This window comes from Filicampus tigris, chromosome 19 (genome assembly GCF_054856515.1).
Source record: "Filicampus tigris isolate MCC_2025a chromosome 19, RoL_Ftig_1.0, whole genome shotgun sequence".
Classification (NCBI taxonomy): Eukaryota; Metazoa; Chordata; class Actinopteri; order Syngnathiformes; family Syngnathidae; genus Filicampus; species Filicampus tigris.
In genome coordinates, this window is record NC_141235.1 from 2,585,825 (window position 1) to 2,605,164 (window position 19,340).

Sequence of the window (19,340 nt, forward strand, 5' to 3'; positions counted from 1 at the left end):
CTTTGGAGAAAACTAACAAGCTTCACTTCTATGAATAAATGAATAACTTGACAGCACAGATCATCACACAGTCACACACACACACACACACAAACGCACTGTTTCTATTGCTCAACTTCACAAGGGACATGTTCACATACAAACGACATGACAGGGCCGTAACAAGCGTTGACAGCAGACGCCCCCTTTTGCAATATACTGGAAAATAAAATGTATGTGTCACTCAGTAAAAAAATGTAAAATGGCTATCAAGAAATGAAGGATTTATATTTATTATTATTATTATTTTTTTTAGAAGTCCGTCATTGTAAAAATTTGAGTTTGAGATTGGCCTGGCCTGGTGAGTGACGTGGGCGTCAGCGAATGAGTGTCGAGTGAGCTGGCTGCGAACTGTTTGGTGACTTGGCCTGACTTGTGACCATGTGGCAACTAATTGCGCTTATTACGCGTTTGTGTCTCTATCCCTGACCACGCGTGGGCGCATTGCAAAATATTCCAACTAGCAATTGTAGGCCTATAAATAAATAGCTAAAATTGCTACATGAGGTTGTACTTTTGCATTCTATCGTTCTCGTTACGAACGAAATGATTCCAAACTTTGGACGTTCTCTGCCTTGTGCAGATTCTTTCCTGCTGGCTCGCCGCCACTGCGCCAATTTATTCCGACGCGGAGCGACGCGTGCGGCTGCGGTAACACGAGACCGTGTCGAATGATTATCCCTCCGAAGCTTCAAGGCAGAGATTTTGCTTCCGCCTCGGGGGATTCATCCCTCAAATAACGAGGGCTGACTGTAACTGCGCGAAACCTGATGGTCCATCTACTCGTACGTACTGTAGCCGCCATGGTAGGGCTGCTCGATTATGGAAAAAAAAAAAAAAAAAAAAAAAATGTTCATCGCACTCATCTTGTCACAATTGAAATAGTGATTATTCAAACAAACCATCATTTATGGTTTTGGGTACAGAAGAAGAAAATGTTTAAACGTAAAAAATATAAATACAAATACATTTCTTTGAAACACTATGCCTCCAAACGAAATGTATAAAGTTGGTAAATATAAAATAAAAAAGGTGTGCAAAAGCAAAAATTCAAGTATGATTTCCTTGTGTGTAAACAAACAGTGCGTTGGATATAAATGCGTAATAATTTTTACGGTGATGTCAATTTTGTACTCATGAAGTGTATTAATCCCAATTGCAATTGAGTTCCAATTAATTGCACAGCCCGACCCCACGGGGGCATTTTCCAAGAACGTAATTGAGAGACTGTACCTGAATGCATTGACGTCTTATCCAGCAATCTGGTGTTGGTCTCAGTTGGTCTCATCATCCTTGCGCAGACTGCGAAGGAAGCAAACAGGGAGTGAGTGAGTGAATGAGTGAGGGTCCATCACTAACAATGTTTACATGGCCTCCATTAACCCGACAAGGATTGATCTCTTCCTCCGCCTGCCTACATGACACCAAGGGTTAAGTGTTCCTTCATTGAGCCACAATGCTGCCGGGCTCATGAATTATTCATCAGGCGGCATCGGCAGGTGGGAATAACACAGCTTTTTGCGCCATTAGCCTGCTAGCAGCTAGCATCAAAGGCCAGCTAGCGTGATCCCCACCTCGCCGTTAATGATTCATAGCAAACGCAGTTATCGCGTTACAAACTGCTATCAAGACAAATCTTTTTTTTTTCTGTGGGAAAAGATGTATTCAAATTCATATGCAGCCCACAAATTTGAACATTTGTAAGAATTTAAGCCGCCTAGGTTGTACTGAAGGCTATCCTGTTCAAATGAAGTCCAAAACGTCCGGACTAACGAGCTCGAGCGAGACACTTCTTTCCTGGTGCACGTCGCTCATGTATGACGGCGCCTCCCTCGACTTTCATCGCCAACGTGAACCACATGAAAGCTCCTTCAAACGGAATTCACTTTGCAAGCAGGCAGCATGTCGTAACGAGCCTGCGCCGGTGCGCAAAACCCGACGTGATTGGCTGCAAAGGCAACCCGTGCTGGCGCTCGTCCTCTTTATTCCGCAGGGTTCTGCAGGAGCCAACATGAGGGAAGCTTGTAATTAGTACATGAATGTAAAGGAATAATGTGAAGAATTTCTGCAGGGAGTCGGGGGGGGGGGATTATTGAAGATTGAAATGATTTTTTTGGGTATATCTTTTCCCCTCTGGCAACATCTTTCATCAGGCACACATGATAATGTTGCCATCTAACTAGTCAAACTGAAACTCCTTGATGAACAGTACAGCTGGGCGATATGGTGTTAAAATCAAATGAGCAATTTTAGTCATTCTTTATTCCCTTCGCTTACAGGAATAGCATATTTGTTTTTTTTTAGAATGTGGTACCTGAAGACAACCCACGCTGAGAATCAAACGCAGAATCTCAGAACTGTGAGGCAGACGTGTTAACCACTGTGACGCCATACTGGTATGATATTTAACAACCATCAATCTAAAACAGTGTTAATTCAGACTTCGTTATTCAGAGTGTCTCTAAAGTCTGGACACAATTGAACGCAGTGTGGAGTTATTGCATCAAGCCCATGAGCTTTGGAACTCATACTGGAGACGTTTTTTTTTTAAATATTATAAAGGAGTCAAATGTTGAAAATGACATTTTTTAAAGAAAAAAAAACGTGTCCAGACTTTAGGGACACCTATGGCAGTTTTCAGGCTGGACCAACTGGTTAGTTCATGAAACCTGACTGAATAAACACAACATTTGCAAGTAAAAGTTACTTTCATCGTAAAACAATCATTTTGGGGGAACTAAAAAAGAGCGGACATTTATTACTTACAGTACACCACCGCCAATTTGTTCAAAAAGTATAGCAATTAGCTACCCGGCATAGCAACTCGTGAACTAGCCTGCGTAAGCGAACGCTTACATAGACTCCAACTAGTTAACCAGTCGGCGTTTTGTGCCGAGTTGTGTTAAATAACGCTGTTGTCATATCGGCACAAATAACTGTGTGTTGTAAGGAAATTTACCTTTTTTTTTTTTTTTTTTACTCGACTTCTTCGGTAGCAGGTGACCGCAAAAAGACGTCCATCAGTCGGTACCACCAAAGGCGTGGGGCACAGGTGCCTTAATGAGGCGGGCCGCGCGGTGCACTCTGGGATCTGTAGTACTACCCCTGCTAACAAGATTAGCATTAGAGTGTGTCTGTGGTGGTGTTTTGATGTACTATTTTAGAAACTGGTAGCAATCCCACAACAGAAACCAAAAGAATTTAGATATTAATTCATAGTAATATTAGATATCATTATTAAATCAATATAAGATTGAATAATGTTATTTGTGTTGGTACGTTATTATCGGAGACGTGTCCAATTTGTACTTGCTGAATGACTCCAGCTCCTCCTGTGACCCTTGCCAGAAAAAGCGCCATAGAAAACAGATGGATATCATTTATTTGAACAAACGATAATAAATACAAATGATGAATAGTTGTGAAAGTTGTTTCTGACTTGAGTCATTTATATTTAAATGTGACACAATTAAACAAATGACTGGTGATAGCTAGTAATCTTCTTTGACAATTTAATGACCACTTAAACCATGTTTTTTTGTGTGTTTTTTTAAATATTGCCCTTAAATGACAACAGTACAGATGATATGTCAACAAATCTTTAATTTTGGGGGAGTAATTTGGCACATTCATTACTCACACGCCTGTCCGGGCTTTGAGGATTAAATGTGCAAAAAAGCGAACGTGTGTTTTATTCAGCAGATGGACATTTTTAATACAACATCCAGGGAACGTTTTGCATATAAACGCCTTCTGGTTCTGGAGTTATTTTTCTTTTTGTAGCCGAGCCAAATTAAAAGGTGGAACGATGCCCAGTGGAGTTCCCAACGGCGTTTGAATGTGGACATCTTTTGAAGCGCTTCTCCAGAGAGCCCCCGTTTTTGTTTTTTTACAGTATACTTACTGCACTTGCATGTGGGAAAGGACAGCCACAGTTTCCGATGTCCTTTTGTCAGGTTCACACCAAATGAGACAGCAAGTTGGGCCTGGATATGGAAAAATCTAAAGCTAAACCCACAAGCTAGTAAAGCTAACAAGCCTAATCATGAACAATCTAACACACGGATCATTATATACATTATTATTCTTACACCTTTCCAGCAATTTATTCGGAGAACAGTAAAAGACAAAAATGCAATAAGCACACTCATGCAGAAGCTGCCATTTAAGAGACACTGGTGCTCTCACGCAGTCTGCCTCGTACAAAAGTAAGCTACAATAAGATAATTCCAACCTCCCATAAGCTAACTGTGTAAGCTAACGCAAGCTAGTCAATTGGCGTAATGCGCAACCAACTTCCGAATTACGCAGAACAGGACGAAGCCCTTCCTGAGGGTTCAGGTAACCGACGGAGGGCGATGAGGAGTGCAAGAAAAGCACCTGTCGGAATACTAAACATCTACAATGGATTTTGTTTTACGCGAGATGTTTTCAAGAAGTACCAAAGATGACCAAATCGTTCATGTTCACATACGTGTAGACTACTGTCTAAATACATGTATTTAATTGTTGTCCAACGACGCCAGCGATAAACAAAACCATTTTTTAGCGAGTTCAGCCGCAAACCATCGTGTCATTAGCCCGTAGTATGTTAGCTTCAATAGCTCCAAGGGTTAGTAGGTAGGTTAGCCATTTTAAATAATTAATAATAGGCTACAAGCTTGTGCATCACATTCATAGCTAAAGTAGATACAGGAAAAGATGGAAGTATGAGTTTTTTTTAAATCATCCAAGTGTTGACTATATAATCATTTTTATCTCCTCAAATAGTGCGCAAAGTCACATTAGCGTGGCTATCTCAATAAAAAACCGGCATTACGGTTTAGGTTTTCCTTAATATTCTTTTAAAGGTGAAGAGTGATAAAAGGTTGCCTGGTCGCTATATAAGAGATATCAGGAAGGATGCCTGCAGGAAGCTTTATCAAAGCCTGGCAGTCAGCCATAAGTAACTTCACCCAATCTCCTCCCCAAGCGCAAGAAAACACAAAAGCTGACATTTCTGTTGAAGGCCGACACATTAGAAGATTTGAGATGAGAACGAGGCCCTGCCGGATTGCCGCGTGACGCCCGAGTGATCGTGTTTCTAGACGATTTCATGTTGAGAATATCAACAGCCGGAAGTCAAAATTTAATTTGACTGTTTTGATAGCGCGGCACAACAACAACAACAAATATTCTCCCATTATGTTGCTGTCATTGTTAATTATCCTCAGTTTAATTTTCCTCCATGTTGCCGCTGTCCCGTTTTTTTTTTTTCCTGACTTATTGACTTTAGCTCTTTTGATTTAGCTCTTCTTTACGTTGAAGTAGTGTCGTCATCCGCGAATGCCGAAAGAAGGAACTATTTTGATAAAGGATTAGAAAGTACAGATATCTATCTTGAAATGTAGGGAGTAAAAGTACTTTAAAATAAAAATGTTGTCAGAATGTAGTCAAAGTAAAGTCTGTTGTAGAGTAACAATTTGTACTTTGTTGACACCCACCACTGATAAGAACACCTACAGGAAGTATGTGGCTGCCCTCTAGTGGTATGCAAAAGGATGACTGCCTCAGTGCAGTTTAGTTGTATTTAACTTTGTAAGTTTTTTTAATTGAATCATTACTTAGGTTTTTTTTTTTTTCTAGATTTAAAAATGTTACAAATGCTTACCATAATGCTAACTACACTTTTTAACATTCCTATTAATATGGAAGCACAGACGGACAATTAGGATTCGGAGCTGTGTCCCAATACTTTTGTCCACATATGTCGTGTACACGCAGGCGCTGGCGCCACGACATGAAAGCAAATTTATACAGCCGCATACTAAAAGCTCTAGCGTGCATTCTGCATGCCGCGGCGGTGTTAAAAAATGCAAACCCCATCAAAGAGCCTCCTGCCTCTTCTTGAGCCTCCATGCAAAATCTGATGAAAAGCTCCAGCTATTTTTAGAAACATGTTCCTCAACATGGTTCTCTCGGAGCACAACTTTTCATGGCTCCGGTGTTGTGTCCGCCGTGCTCTAGTTAGCTAGCAAGGGGATCACCTGTGGTAAATTGAGTGGCTTATTATGAGACAGTGAGTACTAGATTATTTGGTATTATCCGGTTTGTTTGTTATCAATTTTGCTCCTGGGGCCACGCCCAGAGAGTTTGGCAAAGGTCCCGGGGAGCTTCAATTCCTGCCTTTTAATGTGCTTGTCCTTTGTTTCCTCTGGTCTATGTTTAGTGTGGTACCCACCATGTCACCGAACAGCAAAGTGACTACTTGGCACCCTTTCAATGGTTGAACAGGGCAAAGATTTTTCAATCTTGTCTAGGGCGACCCTCATTTTTGTCCAGGTCTGTTTCGTGATTACGTTTCTTTAAATAATTGAGTAAAATGAACATTTTCGTTTTATGCTTTATACTGACAACATAACTCTCACGTTCCAAATACTGTCATTTGGGGCATTTATTTGCAGAAAATGAAAAATGGTCATCGCACACTCCCCCCCACGATATTAATTCCCTTTCCTAATCGTGCCAAGTTTCCTGGCAAAGTGAAAGCGCTTTGGAAGAGAATAAAAGCGCATTCATTCATATATATATATATATATATATATATATATATATATATATATATATATTTTTTTTTTTTTTTTGGACACTTTGAGTGAACGCTGCCAAATAAACAACAACACAAAAAGTCATCCCACTGGCTGGCACGCCACACACGGCCTACCAGACCAAAGAGCCTCCTCTCACGCTGATCAATAAGCGGCTCATTGGAGTGACTTCTCGCCTTCGGGCAAAGTGCTGAGGCGAGGCCCGCCGGGCTGCTGACGCTCCATCTTGTTGCATCGATCCGTTTGGGAGGAATCGGGAGCGGTCGGCTTTTTCATTTCCCGCAGCAGGACGGACCTGAACCCTGCCAAAAAAGTCCAGCATTTGAGGACCGGCGGACTTCGCCGGAGCTTCGGTGAGATTGGTTTCAAGGAAGTACGCTAAAAGTGGCAAATCTCGATTGCTTTGAAATCAGGGAGAAGATTAGTTTAACCTGGGTTATTAGTGGAAGTAATAGAGAGTCTTCAGGGAGGGGGGGGATTTCAGGTCAACGGTGTGTTCGGTGTCCCGGGAATCCTCGGGACTCTTGATTATTTATGACCCGTGCACATTCACTTACATCACTGACATGTCATCACTGATGAATAATTCAAATGAAGACATGATCCATTAAGAATGGAGGCCAGGGAGAGGCCAAGACATGTACTATGCACATACTGCACTTGACTGCACGTACTATATACGTAGGAGAATACTTGTTAAAATGTTCATTTAGGAATGTATGTACTATTGACGTATGTGACTACATACAGTATAATGTGTATGAATTAAAATACAGGTATGCGACAATGTAAATGTTGAATAGCAAAGTCGAGTGCATTTGGTTTGCGTTGCTGGATTCAACTACGCCTTCAAGGTTAAATAAAAGAAAAGGAACAATTGATTTGCTTTCCATCGATCGTTTTGAGCGCCGTACTTCCGTTTGTTGCATTCGCTGGATTCCACCTGGCAACAGTGACGACAAGGCGAGCCGTTTTCGTCCACGACGACGTTCCGACTTGAAAGCCAACATTTCCAACTAATCCTTTCTGGAAGTTGTTTCAGGTGGAATGCAACAAGCACTTCACAAAGTGTCTTGATTTTGTTTGTGAAGGCCATTTTTTAAACTTTTCTTACAAGATGGATGCTCTGCCTTTGTATAGATGGAAACGCCGCCAGGTTGGATTTAAAATGCTTCAAATTTAAGGACTTTTTTTTTTTTGACACTTCAGTCACTCACTGGATGCTCCTAGTGAGTGTTTTCATTTTCTGTGTGTTTGCTCACTTTAATTAATGGTTGAAAGTGCATCGGTGACACTGGCTGATTTTTGTCTCAACCAAGCAATGGCTTGTACGATAAAAAAAAAAAATTGGCGGGGGGGAAAAAAAAGAAAGATTTGATTGAAAGGTCTATTTTATCAATCTAGGTTTAATGTAACTGCCAATCAAGTTTTTGCAGTTTTGTAGTTTCTCGCCAGTGCAGTAATTGACCACAACTGAACGTCCATTTTTTTTTTGGTTCAGCCCCATTGTCTCTTTGTTCAGGTCTTAGTGTGCAAAAAAAAAAAAGAAAAAAATCAAAAAGAAAACAAACAAGATTTGTGCTGAAAATCACACAGCTGTTTGGTTGCCATGGTTACAAAAACATTTAAATGAGGCATCACATGTGCTTATACAATGAATGATGAAAAGTGTGACGAACAGGATGTCCGCACATTACACCCTGGTGAAATGCGAGAGGCAAAAAAACGTTATAAAAAGAAACCGAATGACTGAAAAGATCAGATACTGACGTCTGTCTGCCTGGAGGTAAACATGGCTGAACGTCACTGGCCGATCTTTGCTGCCCTCTGTTGGACGAATTTGTGTTCCTCTTCTCATACAAATGATATGACAGCATTGGTGTTATCCTCATATAGCTGGATATCCTTATATGATACTATAAATACCATCCCTACTCAGAATAATATTTTGCTGTGTTAGCATAGCAGCTGCTATCGTGTTAGCATAACGGTGGGCAATACCTTAATACGGGACGCAGCTAAGATGTGTGATGTCCAATGCCGCTGCGCTGGATGGTGACCAGACCAGGGTGTGCTCTGCATTTAATCCCTAAATGAGAATTCACACATTAAAATGAACCAAGAAGTTCCGGGGATCGCATACAATGAAACGACGACGAATATGATTTAACAAGACAAACTTTACCTGTGGCCGGCTGGTGGCCAGTGGCCGCATTCCACCTCTTGCCCAAGTTGTCCGCGGCACTCATGAGAACAAGAGCTCCAGAAAATGGAGGACAAATATGACACTTGACAAGAGTGAGTTTGAAAAATACTGTATATCTATATATCTATATATATATATATGTATATTTGTTTTATACACAAGATCACGTGACGACTAGCTAACAACTTCCCTTAAAATCAAACAAATCTTCCATTTCAGCCCTTTTAATGGCGACAGCAGGTATGCCGAAACAAACAAGAACAATAATAATAATAATAATAAATATGACATATCAACATGAAATGCTACCAAAGCAGCCGTGGCTGCGGACCACACACACTGATGCATGCAGGGAAGTTCCTCTACTGTCACTAGCGGGCGGAGAGGACCCCCCCTCTTCTCCCGGCTCATTGGAGAAACGTATGAGAAACGAATGCTAACATGCTAACTAGCATCTAATCCCGTCCGAACGCTTTCCGGTCTCAAAGTCCAAAAACATTCCCTCGCTTTGCCCTCTGCGCAAGCGTCTCTTCTGGGGCAGGGGCATTGCGGGGTCCGGATGCAAAAATGTCGGCAACCCAAGCCGGTCAGTACTTATTGATCCCGAAGAGGCGGACACCGTGCAGCTGTGGCAGCTTGGGAATGAGCACGGTGAGCAGCGACACCGTGTTGACCACAAAATGCACGCGGTCGTATTTGGTGTAAAAGCTGGTGAGGATGTACCTGCGTGACACACAGACAAGTCCGATCAATTGGTGTTGACAAAAAAGTAGTTCCTGATAATAGCACTCTATAATATTTGGCTTTATAAGAAAATAAAACTGTGTTGACATAATGGAATAGAATTAAAATTCAACGGAATGGCCTTTGTGCTGCTGTCCGTCTTGGCCACGTGGGGGCAGTATAAGACAGACAGGTGGAAAAACAGTCGGAGCTCCACAGCTCCAGACGGCCCCTAAATGGTGGCATTTTGCCCCCAAAATTTGAGACAGTGCAAGTACATGTTTCACCTAGTCGTGCATGTGTGAAATTTGCAGATTTTGGGGGGGGGGGGGGGGGTCTTGAATATTTTTTTATTGCTGACAAACTCCTGCTCCACGCTTCAGCCCATTTAGAAGTAATAGAGCAAAAATGAGTAGATTTCAGGCTAATGTTAGCATTAAGTTAGCTAACAAAAGGCTATGTGGTGATTTTAAATCCACAAAGTGCATTTGACTTTGTTTTACGTTTAGTTTGACAGTTAACTTTAACTGGGAGTAGCATTAAACAGGAAAAAAAAGGTCACTATTTGCACTCTAGCACTCCACACTGCTGCACTGTATAAAAAAAAGAGTGACAGCATAGTTACAGAGAATGTAAAGAATGAAATGTTCTTTTTCTTACAGGACGATGGGCGTGATGGTGAGGAACTTGCGCGAGGCGGTGAACTGCACGCCGTAGTCCATCTGCTCCCAGTGTGTGAGGAGGCGGGCCTTGCCCTGGTCGGGGGTCTCGAAGGGCGTCCCTTTGACGGTGTGCAGGAGCAGGTACATGCACTGCATTTTTCCCCCCCCACAAAAATCCACATGTCAAGACATTTTGACCTAGTGACATTATTCAAATGACCTCGTTAAATATTTGCTGCTTGGAAGCACATATCAAAAGTTTGTTAAGTATAATTAAGTGTTACTATTTAAGACTACCTGCGCTTTAATTTTTCAGTGTCATACTCAACCTTCGGGTTTTTTACTTTGGCACTCAAATGGAGTCCGTTTGTACACCCTCACAGTTTGGAACTATTTCTATTTTTAGATTTCACACCTATTAGCGGTCTATCAGCCTTTTTTCCCCAAAAAATTTTGGGTTGAGAAAAAAATAAAATTCCAGCCAGTGCGCATGCTCAGCCTTGAAGAAAGCCAACGGATGGATGAGAACGTGCGCCTACCAGGTTGTGGATGAGGTTGGTGAGGGTCCAAACCACTGGCACGCTTGCAAAGGGGATGCTGAGCAGGATGACGTGCAGCAGGCCGATGCCCAGGATGTAGGACAGCCACATGCCGCGGCTGTTCATCACGCGCGTGTTGGGGTTCACCTCGCTGTGTGCCGTACCCACGTTCATGGCGGCGTCACCGGCTGCCACCTAAACGAGTGAAATGGGAATCCTGAGTCATGCCTTTTTGATGCAGCTTGTCCTCATTTGGGTCACAATCACAAGTCAGTTGGAGCCAGATGGTTTGGACAGATGCGGGGTACAGCCTGGAGTCTCATCGGGGAAAGTGTAGGTGCTAAAACTACATTTTAATTAAGCTAAATGTTATTAGGCAGCTGGAGTATCTGGGGGAAAAAAAACAAAGAAGCAGGGGGAAAATATGCAACAACAAAAAAAGCTGATTCCAACCCAGAAGACCAGAATTGTGAGGCAGACATGCCAAGCACTTACCCACCCGCCTCGTCTAGAACGTATGACTCAAAATGCCCAAAATATATGACAAATAGTGTGCGAGTGGATTATTTATATTACCCTCTTGTAGTTATGACTATTATGACTACTGTGGTGGGCGTGTTCCTAAAGCCAAAGTAGTAATTAGTCACAAGAGCCAATCAGAAGGCAGCATTAAATGTGGCTGACGTGATGATACTAAAGTTAAACAGGCGACCCCCTGACCCGGATATAAAAACATAAGTAAACAATAGAATGCCTTTACTTGTCACCACATAGCTAAAATTTGACCACACGGCTCCTTAGCTGATCACAAAGCAGACAAAAATGGCTCCGACAACGACCTGAGCAAGTTCGAGCGGTCCGTTATCCCGGCGTCGGTCTCGGCGAAGCTCTCGCTTACGGAACGACCACTGGCATCTTGGCGGCGGCCAGAGCGAAGGCTTTAAAAAGACAAACGAAGCAACCGAGAACACACACGAGCGCTTCTTTTCGGTCGTCTTTCCCCAGCAGCTGACAACACGGCACCGTTTAGCGGCCTGACGTCATCTCTACTCGCCCCCGCGCCGCGGTCGCGGTCATAGTTCGACCTCGAAGGTTCCGCCCAACCGTCTCCGCTCTCGTCTATGATTGGTTGGTTTGGGTCACGCGGTCAACACAGGCCAATCACAATATTAGCAGAAATCCATGGAAGGCACCTCATTGAGCTTGAGCGGGTTTACCCGTCATGGCCTACGTCAGTGTCAACGCCATATTGGATGTGTCATATCTGGTAGTAAACTAATGCAGGCAAAGGGACCGAACTTCACAAAACAACAACATACAACGTGCACAATGGCTCTTATTCGGGCAGTAACACATATGGGGAAAAAAGATGGGCATTGATTACTGCAACTTCACCAAGCAAAATATTTTGTAAGGAATTAATCACATTTTCAGTCAACAAATAAGTTGTATTGTGTTCCAACACGAGGCCGCACTAGTTCAGGTTCAGGATTACAATCTTGGCGCTTCCCTTCCTGTGTGGAGTTTGTTATACAGCTATATGTCCCGTCAGTCCATTGATTGTCTATATATGCCCTGACATTGGCTGTCGATCAGGCCATTTTTTGTATACATTATATGTGACCTACGATTGGCTGTGAGCAGTCTATTGTTTGTCTATGTAGCACTGTATTAAGTGAAAAAAAAAAAAAGTGTTCATGGCAGTCTCTCAGGTTCACACTTGATACGAGCACACAAAGGGAGGCCAAGTACAACCCCGCCGTGGGCCAAAAATAAAGAAAACAACAAAAAAAAGATGAGTGACAGCTGATAGTCTGGTCCAACATCAAACATCAACAGTGTCATGTTCCAGATAAGCTCCGCCCCCTGTACAAATTCAGGCCCGCAATCGCCGGAGGCCAAAGGTCGACAGTGTTCTGCGAGCATGCGATGTCATGCGACACTTGCAGCCGCAAACAGGTTGGAGCTTCGGGCACCGCAGCGGCATTAGACGTTACACATCTGAGTTGTTTGTGTACGTGTGTGCATGTGTGGTGAAGCATTCAACTCCTCACAAGTTAGGACATTGTTTGTTTTTTTACACTACAATGATTCACTAGCGCCTCCTCGGGCAACATGTACTCACAGAATTGAGAGATGTGAAAAAAAAAATAGCATGTCTACTTTTACATTAACAAGATTAAGTAAAGTTGTTTTCTCACAATTTACGATTACTGATTTCATGAGGCTTCAAAGCATTTTTCAAATTTGATTTTATTCGTTTAAAGTTTTTCTATTTAACCAGCAGATGTCACCATAGGCACAGTTTCAACAGTCAACTTCTAACAGTGCAAATGACACACGCACATACTGTTATTGTAGTATTAGAGGGACTAAGTATTCATTGTGTATTTTCTGTTACTATTATTGTACGCAGTATTTCAATCTCCAGCACCAAATTTAACGTTAACATATTCGAAGGCATGAGTACTACAAACAAAATTTACGACAAATATTAATAACAATAAAGTAGCCGCTGTACATTCCAAACAAAACAAAAAAACAATCTTCACATTTGATATTTTTCTTAACTAAAAATGGACCCCTCCGTTTTTGTTTCTGAAAATGTATCCAAAAGAGTTTTTGTTTCTGTAAATTAACAATATTTTTGTACATTTCTGATCTTTTATCTGTTTTAAAATATGAAGTTGTTTTTTTCCCAGTAAACGAACCAAAAAGTGTACGTACGTTTCAGAACAAAACAAAAACACATTTACTGTTGCAAAGAGTTAGTCTGAAAATTATGCCCCAAAACGTTTTTATATTTCAGAAAATGTAAGTGAAATGTTTGTGTTTTAGAAAAGTAACCAAAATATGCTGCAGTTATGAATACACACCTAAAAGTTCTGATATGGAAAATGTTACCTGCCCTAAAAAGGCACCAGCGTGCGCCCCCTCCTCTCAGCATGCAGGCGGGGGCAGGCGAGGGGGTGGACTTGTGACCCGGGCCGGGTTGTGATGTGACAGCGGCCTGGGCTGGAAAAGGCTGATGATGCAGGGAGTCCATTATTGGGCCTGGAGGAAGCGGAGGATTAGAACAGCAAAGAATTTCAATAAAAGAAGTGTCTGTTTCAGGGAGGGGGGGGTGGGGTCTGCGGGAACGGTGTGGTTGGGGTGGGCATCAGGGGGTTCCCCCTTATTGTCCCAGCAGTGATTGAGAGCAAGAGGAGGGGAGCGGGTGAGCTGCCGGCATTGTGGTCGCTGCTCCTGTGTAGGTGCTGCTTATTAGGGGGGATGGCTGATGAGGGGGGTGGAACTGAATGGGGGGGGGGGGGGGGGGTCGGTATTGGGGGGGGCTGTTGACTCTTCATCTTGTGTGAACAAAGTCTGTGGCATGTAGCCCCCTTCTGTCCCGGGTCCCCCCCCCCCCCTTGTTTACGAGTGCCATGAATCCCCGCCCCTGTCCCCCCACCCCCCACCATCGACATCAACCTGCACCGCAGCACTTTGTGGGGCTTAAGTGGCCTTTAATTAGGACGCCTCAGTGTCCGGCTCAAGAGCGGTCCACCACCCCTGTGGGACACACACACACTCACTCACACACATTGGATGGAGTGTTTGCTGCGCTCATGAAAAGGGTTTCTTTTGGACCAAGAGTTCTTGTCCCTCTTTGTCCCCCCTCTTAAAAGGGAATCCCGACAAAAGGCATAGATATGATAACCCCCCCCCCCCCCCCAAACACTTCCAGGACGTGTCGCACGGGAACTCCAAAAAGCCCCCATAAAAACATTTAAAAAAACAACATTATTAAGATGAACAGAGTGACCTGGTTGCTGGACACTTCATTAGGTACGCCATTATAAACAGCCTTTAAGGATGTTTCTTTTTAATTCCCGTTTAACACCTAATACCTTCCTTTTACAAACCCCTCAGTAGGCCGCACACATTCCGCTCTTCAGAAAGGATAAAGAATATAGGTATTGTTTCATTGCCTGTCTACATGTGTTGCTGTTGCTTATTTTCACAAATATTTTTTTCATTTTGAGGTTTTTAACATGTTTCATTGTTCTTCTCTCCTTGTTGAAAAGCAACCTAAGCTGGAACCTCAAAACTCTTGTACCAGTTTATGTTGTTTTCAGTATGGTTTAAAAGTGCACAGACAACTGTTTCGAACACTTGAAACCAAAATATTAGGAACTATATGATCCATTGCACTCGTGCAAGCGCCATAATAAAAAAGACATTGTTCAATGAGTATTTCAAAAGTGGGCTTCATTATCACTGTAAAGATGTGTACCTAATAAAGTGGCCGGTGAGTGTGTTCCTGGAGGTTAGTCCGAACAAAATACAAAAAGAAACTAAGTTGACCAATGAGGATCCATTTTCTCGCTTTTTTTTTTAATTGACATGACATATTGCGAATAGGTTCGAAGTCAAAGTGCTATCGCGGCCATGTTGGCGAGCGCCATCACTGATATCACATGACTCATGTTCAAGTCATGTGATTTACGAGCCGCATTAAAAACTCTTTTTGGCCCCGCGGCCAATCATCAGCGGGGGAACATGCCGAGAACCTTCCAGAAGAAAAAAATAAATAAAAATTTCAGCAATTGTCCTGCCTAATCAAGGCAACAGGCAATATGAAGGACTCGTGAAGCTTAGCGTAAACCGCATTTTCAAAATGTTTTTTATATGATCGCCCTTTATGGCAAAAACTTTCACCCATAGTGGGTCTGGGACAGATCCCTTAAATAAGGGTCCACTGTATGTCCGAAATGTAAATTCTGTTTTCGTGTCTTTGTGACTCCAACTACCAGTGACAAATTCCTTGTGTGTTTTAACATTCTTGGCCAATAAAGGCGATTCCGATCCCGATTCTAAGTTTGCCGACAAAATGAGTCATTTCTTGGCGTCCATTGTGCGAGGAGCTTACGGGACTGAAAGGAAGCGAAGGGGTCTTAAAAAAAAACGAAAAACGAATAAAGCGGAAAGATGGCAGCAAAGGGGGGCGGGGCACAGGCGTGTTCACAAAGTTTGTGGCTACAGCTCAGTGTGTGTTGATAGCCTCCTAATCCGGGTTTTATTGGCTGCCTGTGTCCAGCCATGCTGTTAGAGGGAGGGGTGGGGTTGGTGGGGCTGGCCAAGGGGGCGGGGTGGGGTGGGGGGGGGGGGTCAACACATGTCCTCCTTTGTGCTAATACGCTGATTAGGCCTGAGAAAGGGCCGGACCTACTTACGGCCTTTCTCAGGTCACCGTAGAAACCAGCGCAGTAGGGGACCTCATTGACACCCCCCCAATCCCACCCTCCCCCTGTGGCAGACCCCTCAGATGCACACTGAGGCGAGGGGCTAGCAGTGTGCGCGTGTGTGTGTATGAGTGAAAGACATCGTTTGGCTGCGACGGTGTTGACCTTAACCGCCGGGGCCGCTTCCAGCCACGTTGGCCCGGAGCGGGGAAACACGCTTCCAGTGTTGTCGGGCGTCCGACCGCAGACCGCGTCGCCTGGGCCCCGCGCTCGTCAATCAAATGCTTGTCGTGTCACATTCTCCTCACGACGATCTTGTTCTCCAAAAAAATCCCAACGCTGAGCTCGGCACATTTCTGACGCTGTCGTAATAACGCGACAACGCCGGTGATGGGAAACAGACCTGCAGGCTGCTCGCGTGACACATCCAGGATGGGACCCCACCATCGCCCCCGCAAACCCCGTTCTGTGCCCCACTCAACCTCCAGTGGCAGCTCCAGTGGTTCTTCTTCCTTTTTGTTGTCACATAAAAGACACTGTGTGTGTGTGTGTGTGTGTGAGGAGGCTCCAAGGGGGGAACCTTCTTGCTGACCTCCACGCTCTGCTCACTGGATGTGCACCCAGATCACTCACACACACACACACACACGCGCGCACAATCCCCTTAAACAGAACCAAAACCCCCAGTAAATCTAATCTCCTGTAAACAGGAGCAAAACATCCCTTAAATACAACCAGGACTTCCTCTTAAACGGAACCATAACCCCCTGTAAACACAGATTCCTTTCAACAGAACCAGAAAAGAAACCCCCTTAAACTGGACAAGAACCTCCCTTGAAGAATTGCCTTCTGACCCAACTAAACCAAACTGCAATCCCGCTTAAACACAACAAGAACCGCCCAGTGAACGAAACCAGAGCCAGATGCCCCACCACCAGAACAGGAACCTCACACCATAAACAACCAGAACCTTCGTAAACAAAAAAAATCCCAGAAACAGGACAAGAATGTCTCAAGAAACTTCTGTGAACTGAGCCGGAACCCTTCCAAATGGAACAAGAACCTCAACAGGACTTAGTGCCCATTAAAGCGTCACATTTTCTTCCTCTTTGCTGTAAAATACTGTGTTCTCCTCTCATCTGTCCCCAACTCCACCTCATCATATAAGCCTTAAAAACCAACCAGAACCCTTGGAAACAGAACCACTTCCCCCTTAGAAACAGAAACTCCCGAAAATAGGACAAGAACCTTGCAATAAACACAAGCAGAAACCTCTGTAAACGGTGCCGCAGCCCCACCGCTCAAATAGAGCAAAAACTTTACGCTAAAAACAACCAGAACCTACTAACCAAGACTAGAGCCTCACACCAGAATCTCTGTCAATAGAGAATCCTGTAAACAATTTTTTTTTTAAGAAACAGGAAGCCGAACCAAAACTTCCTCAAACAAACTCCCATACACAGAATCTGAATCTCCTGTAAACAAAACTAGAACACACGACATGACACTAAAAACAACCAGAGCCAGAAGACCACTTGATGACTACAAAAAGCCTCCCACTAAACAGAACGAGAGCTACCCACTAAAACCAATACCGAAACCTGCCACTAACCAGATCCAGAACCAGAACCAGTCCCGAAGGGAGGTTAGCAATCTTTTATGATAATGCGGTCGTCAACAGGGATGACGTGGTCCGAGTCGGAATGAGATATTCGGGGACGGGAGCTGTCAGCGCTCCAGTCGCCATCTGGCTGTCGCCGGGCGGTGGGCCGCCAATCAAAGCGGTGTCCTGTTTCAAGATGCACACCCCGCCTGCAGGTGGGGCGGAAGGCCGCCACCACAGAAGCTTCCAGAAGGGCGAGGCGTTCGTTTCGTGACGCATCAACATTCTTGCAAGGCACTTTTAATCAGTCGTCATTTGAAGTCATGTCAGCGCCTTAGCATGATCTCATTAAAAAGTCCTGAACGCATCACGACCTTTGCTGCCTGGAAGGGGATCCCCTCAAAGCTGCACGGCTCATTGATGATAACAAAAACAATTGTCTTACAAAAGTGGTACTTGGAGAGCTAAGTATTTTTTTTTTTAGGTGCTACGTGGTGTAAAAAGTTCCAGAGCCACCGGTTTAGAACGGCTGCTTTCGACTATTTGGGGTGGATTCCCTAGTAGGAGTTTGTCAAAATACGAAAATCCAACCAAAACGGCAGACCTCCTGTTCAAGTTCAGCCATGCGTCTTTTTGGACTCTTTCTGAGCGCCCTGTCGTGATCGACATTGTCCACTGAATTTTGTGTGTGTCGATCGGCGAAACTGGTGTCACAGGCAAATTATTCCTGAAGAGTTTTGGGAGGTTGTATTTGGGACTCCTAAAAAAGATAACACGTCGAGACCCACCAAAAAGGCCGTTCATTGGTTAAGAGTCATAAACGAGCAATTCCAAGAAGGCCTTTTTCCGCTTTTCCATCCTCTTTTCATCCTCTTCCTGTCTGTTTTTCTTCAGCGTAGTTTTCCATCCTTGTCCGGGCATTTTCCCATCATTTTTCTATCTCTTTCTATCATTTTTCCATTCTCGCCCCATCATTTTTTTGTCCGTTTTCCATCCTTTAACCCTTTCCTAATGATTTCTTTTCCATTCTACTGCTGGACCTGCAAAACCTTTTCCATGTTTTCAACACTTCCCCTTCGTTTCTCCATTCCTTTTTCACCATTTCCACCCCTTTTCCTTCTTTGCTTCCATTCGTACCCCATCTTCAGATTCCTTTCACCTGGCTTCCCGGTCAACATCCTCGTGTGCGGAGGCCGCTTCAGCCACGAACATCGCATGACATCGTTTCGGTAGCCGACAGACTACAGAAAGGTGGTCCATAGATCCTTTGGTAGCCTTTCACCAACTTGTGACAATGGAAATTCAGACCAAAGTGAACCAAAAGAGTCTAGAGCACGGGTGTCAAATTCAAGACCCGGGGGCCGGATCTGACCCATCACATCATTTTATGTGCCCCACTAAAACAAACAAAATGTGTCTGGTTGAAGTTTCTGGTTAAATTGATTTGTTCTTTTCATTTTGCCCGACAATCTGCGCCAAAATTGCAAACTCTCTTCACTGAAACTTATTACAACTTCCAAATCTCTCTACGGATACAACCTCATGACTTTGCCTTTCGTCCGCTAGCTTAATGCTAACGCAGAACGGGAAATGCCATCGAAAGGCTAACAAATAGTATCTTGTTGCAGTGCTATGACCCTTAAAACAACAGATAATTGAAAACGACATTATGCAGACAGGCGGTTCAACAACACCCACAGGCATATATTCTTTATCCTCTGCGAAGAAAGACTACCCTATGTCTGTATTATACTGC

General features: G+C 43.7%; 2 protein-coding genes across 8 annotated transcripts in view; both read right to left on the minus strand.

Moving 5' to 3' along the window:
• LOC147128841 (thyroid hormone receptor alpha-B) overlaps window positions 1-3,090 on the minus strand; it is an 88,865-nt gene extending 85,775 nt beyond the window's left edge. For all 3 annotated transcript variants that reach the window (XM_086015902.1, XM_086015906.1, XM_086015904.1), the window contains exons 1-2: window positions 2,999-3,090; window positions 1,273-1,341 (exon numbers count right to left, since the gene is read on the minus strand). The gene's annotated coding sequence lies outside the window, so the exon portion shown is untranslated. The remainder of the gene's footprint in view (window positions 1-1,272; window positions 1,342-2,998) is intronic.
• Window positions 3,091-8,925: 5,835 nt separating this feature from the next.
• LOC147128842 (ORM1-like protein 3) overlaps window positions 8,926-19,340 on the minus strand; it is a 29,008-nt gene continuing 18,593 nt past the window's right edge. For 3 of the 5 annotated variants that reach the window (XM_086015981.1, XM_086015980.1, XM_086015979.1), the window contains 4 exons: window positions 13,665-13,810; window positions 10,757-10,951; window positions 10,216-10,367; window positions 8,926-9,555 (listed from right to left, as the gene is read on the minus strand). In XM_086015981.1, the coding sequence (XP_085872107.1) occupies window positions 9,420-9,555; window positions 10,216-10,367; window positions 10,757-10,951; window positions 13,665-13,810 (629 nt within the window). In that variant the 3' untranslated portion in view covers window positions 8,926-9,419. Of the gene's footprint in view, window positions 9,556-10,215; window positions 10,368-10,756; window positions 10,952-11,595; window positions 11,825-13,660; window positions 13,811-19,340 lie in introns of those variants that run through there. The other 2 variants (XM_086015984.1, XM_086015983.1) reach the window with 2 other exon arrangements.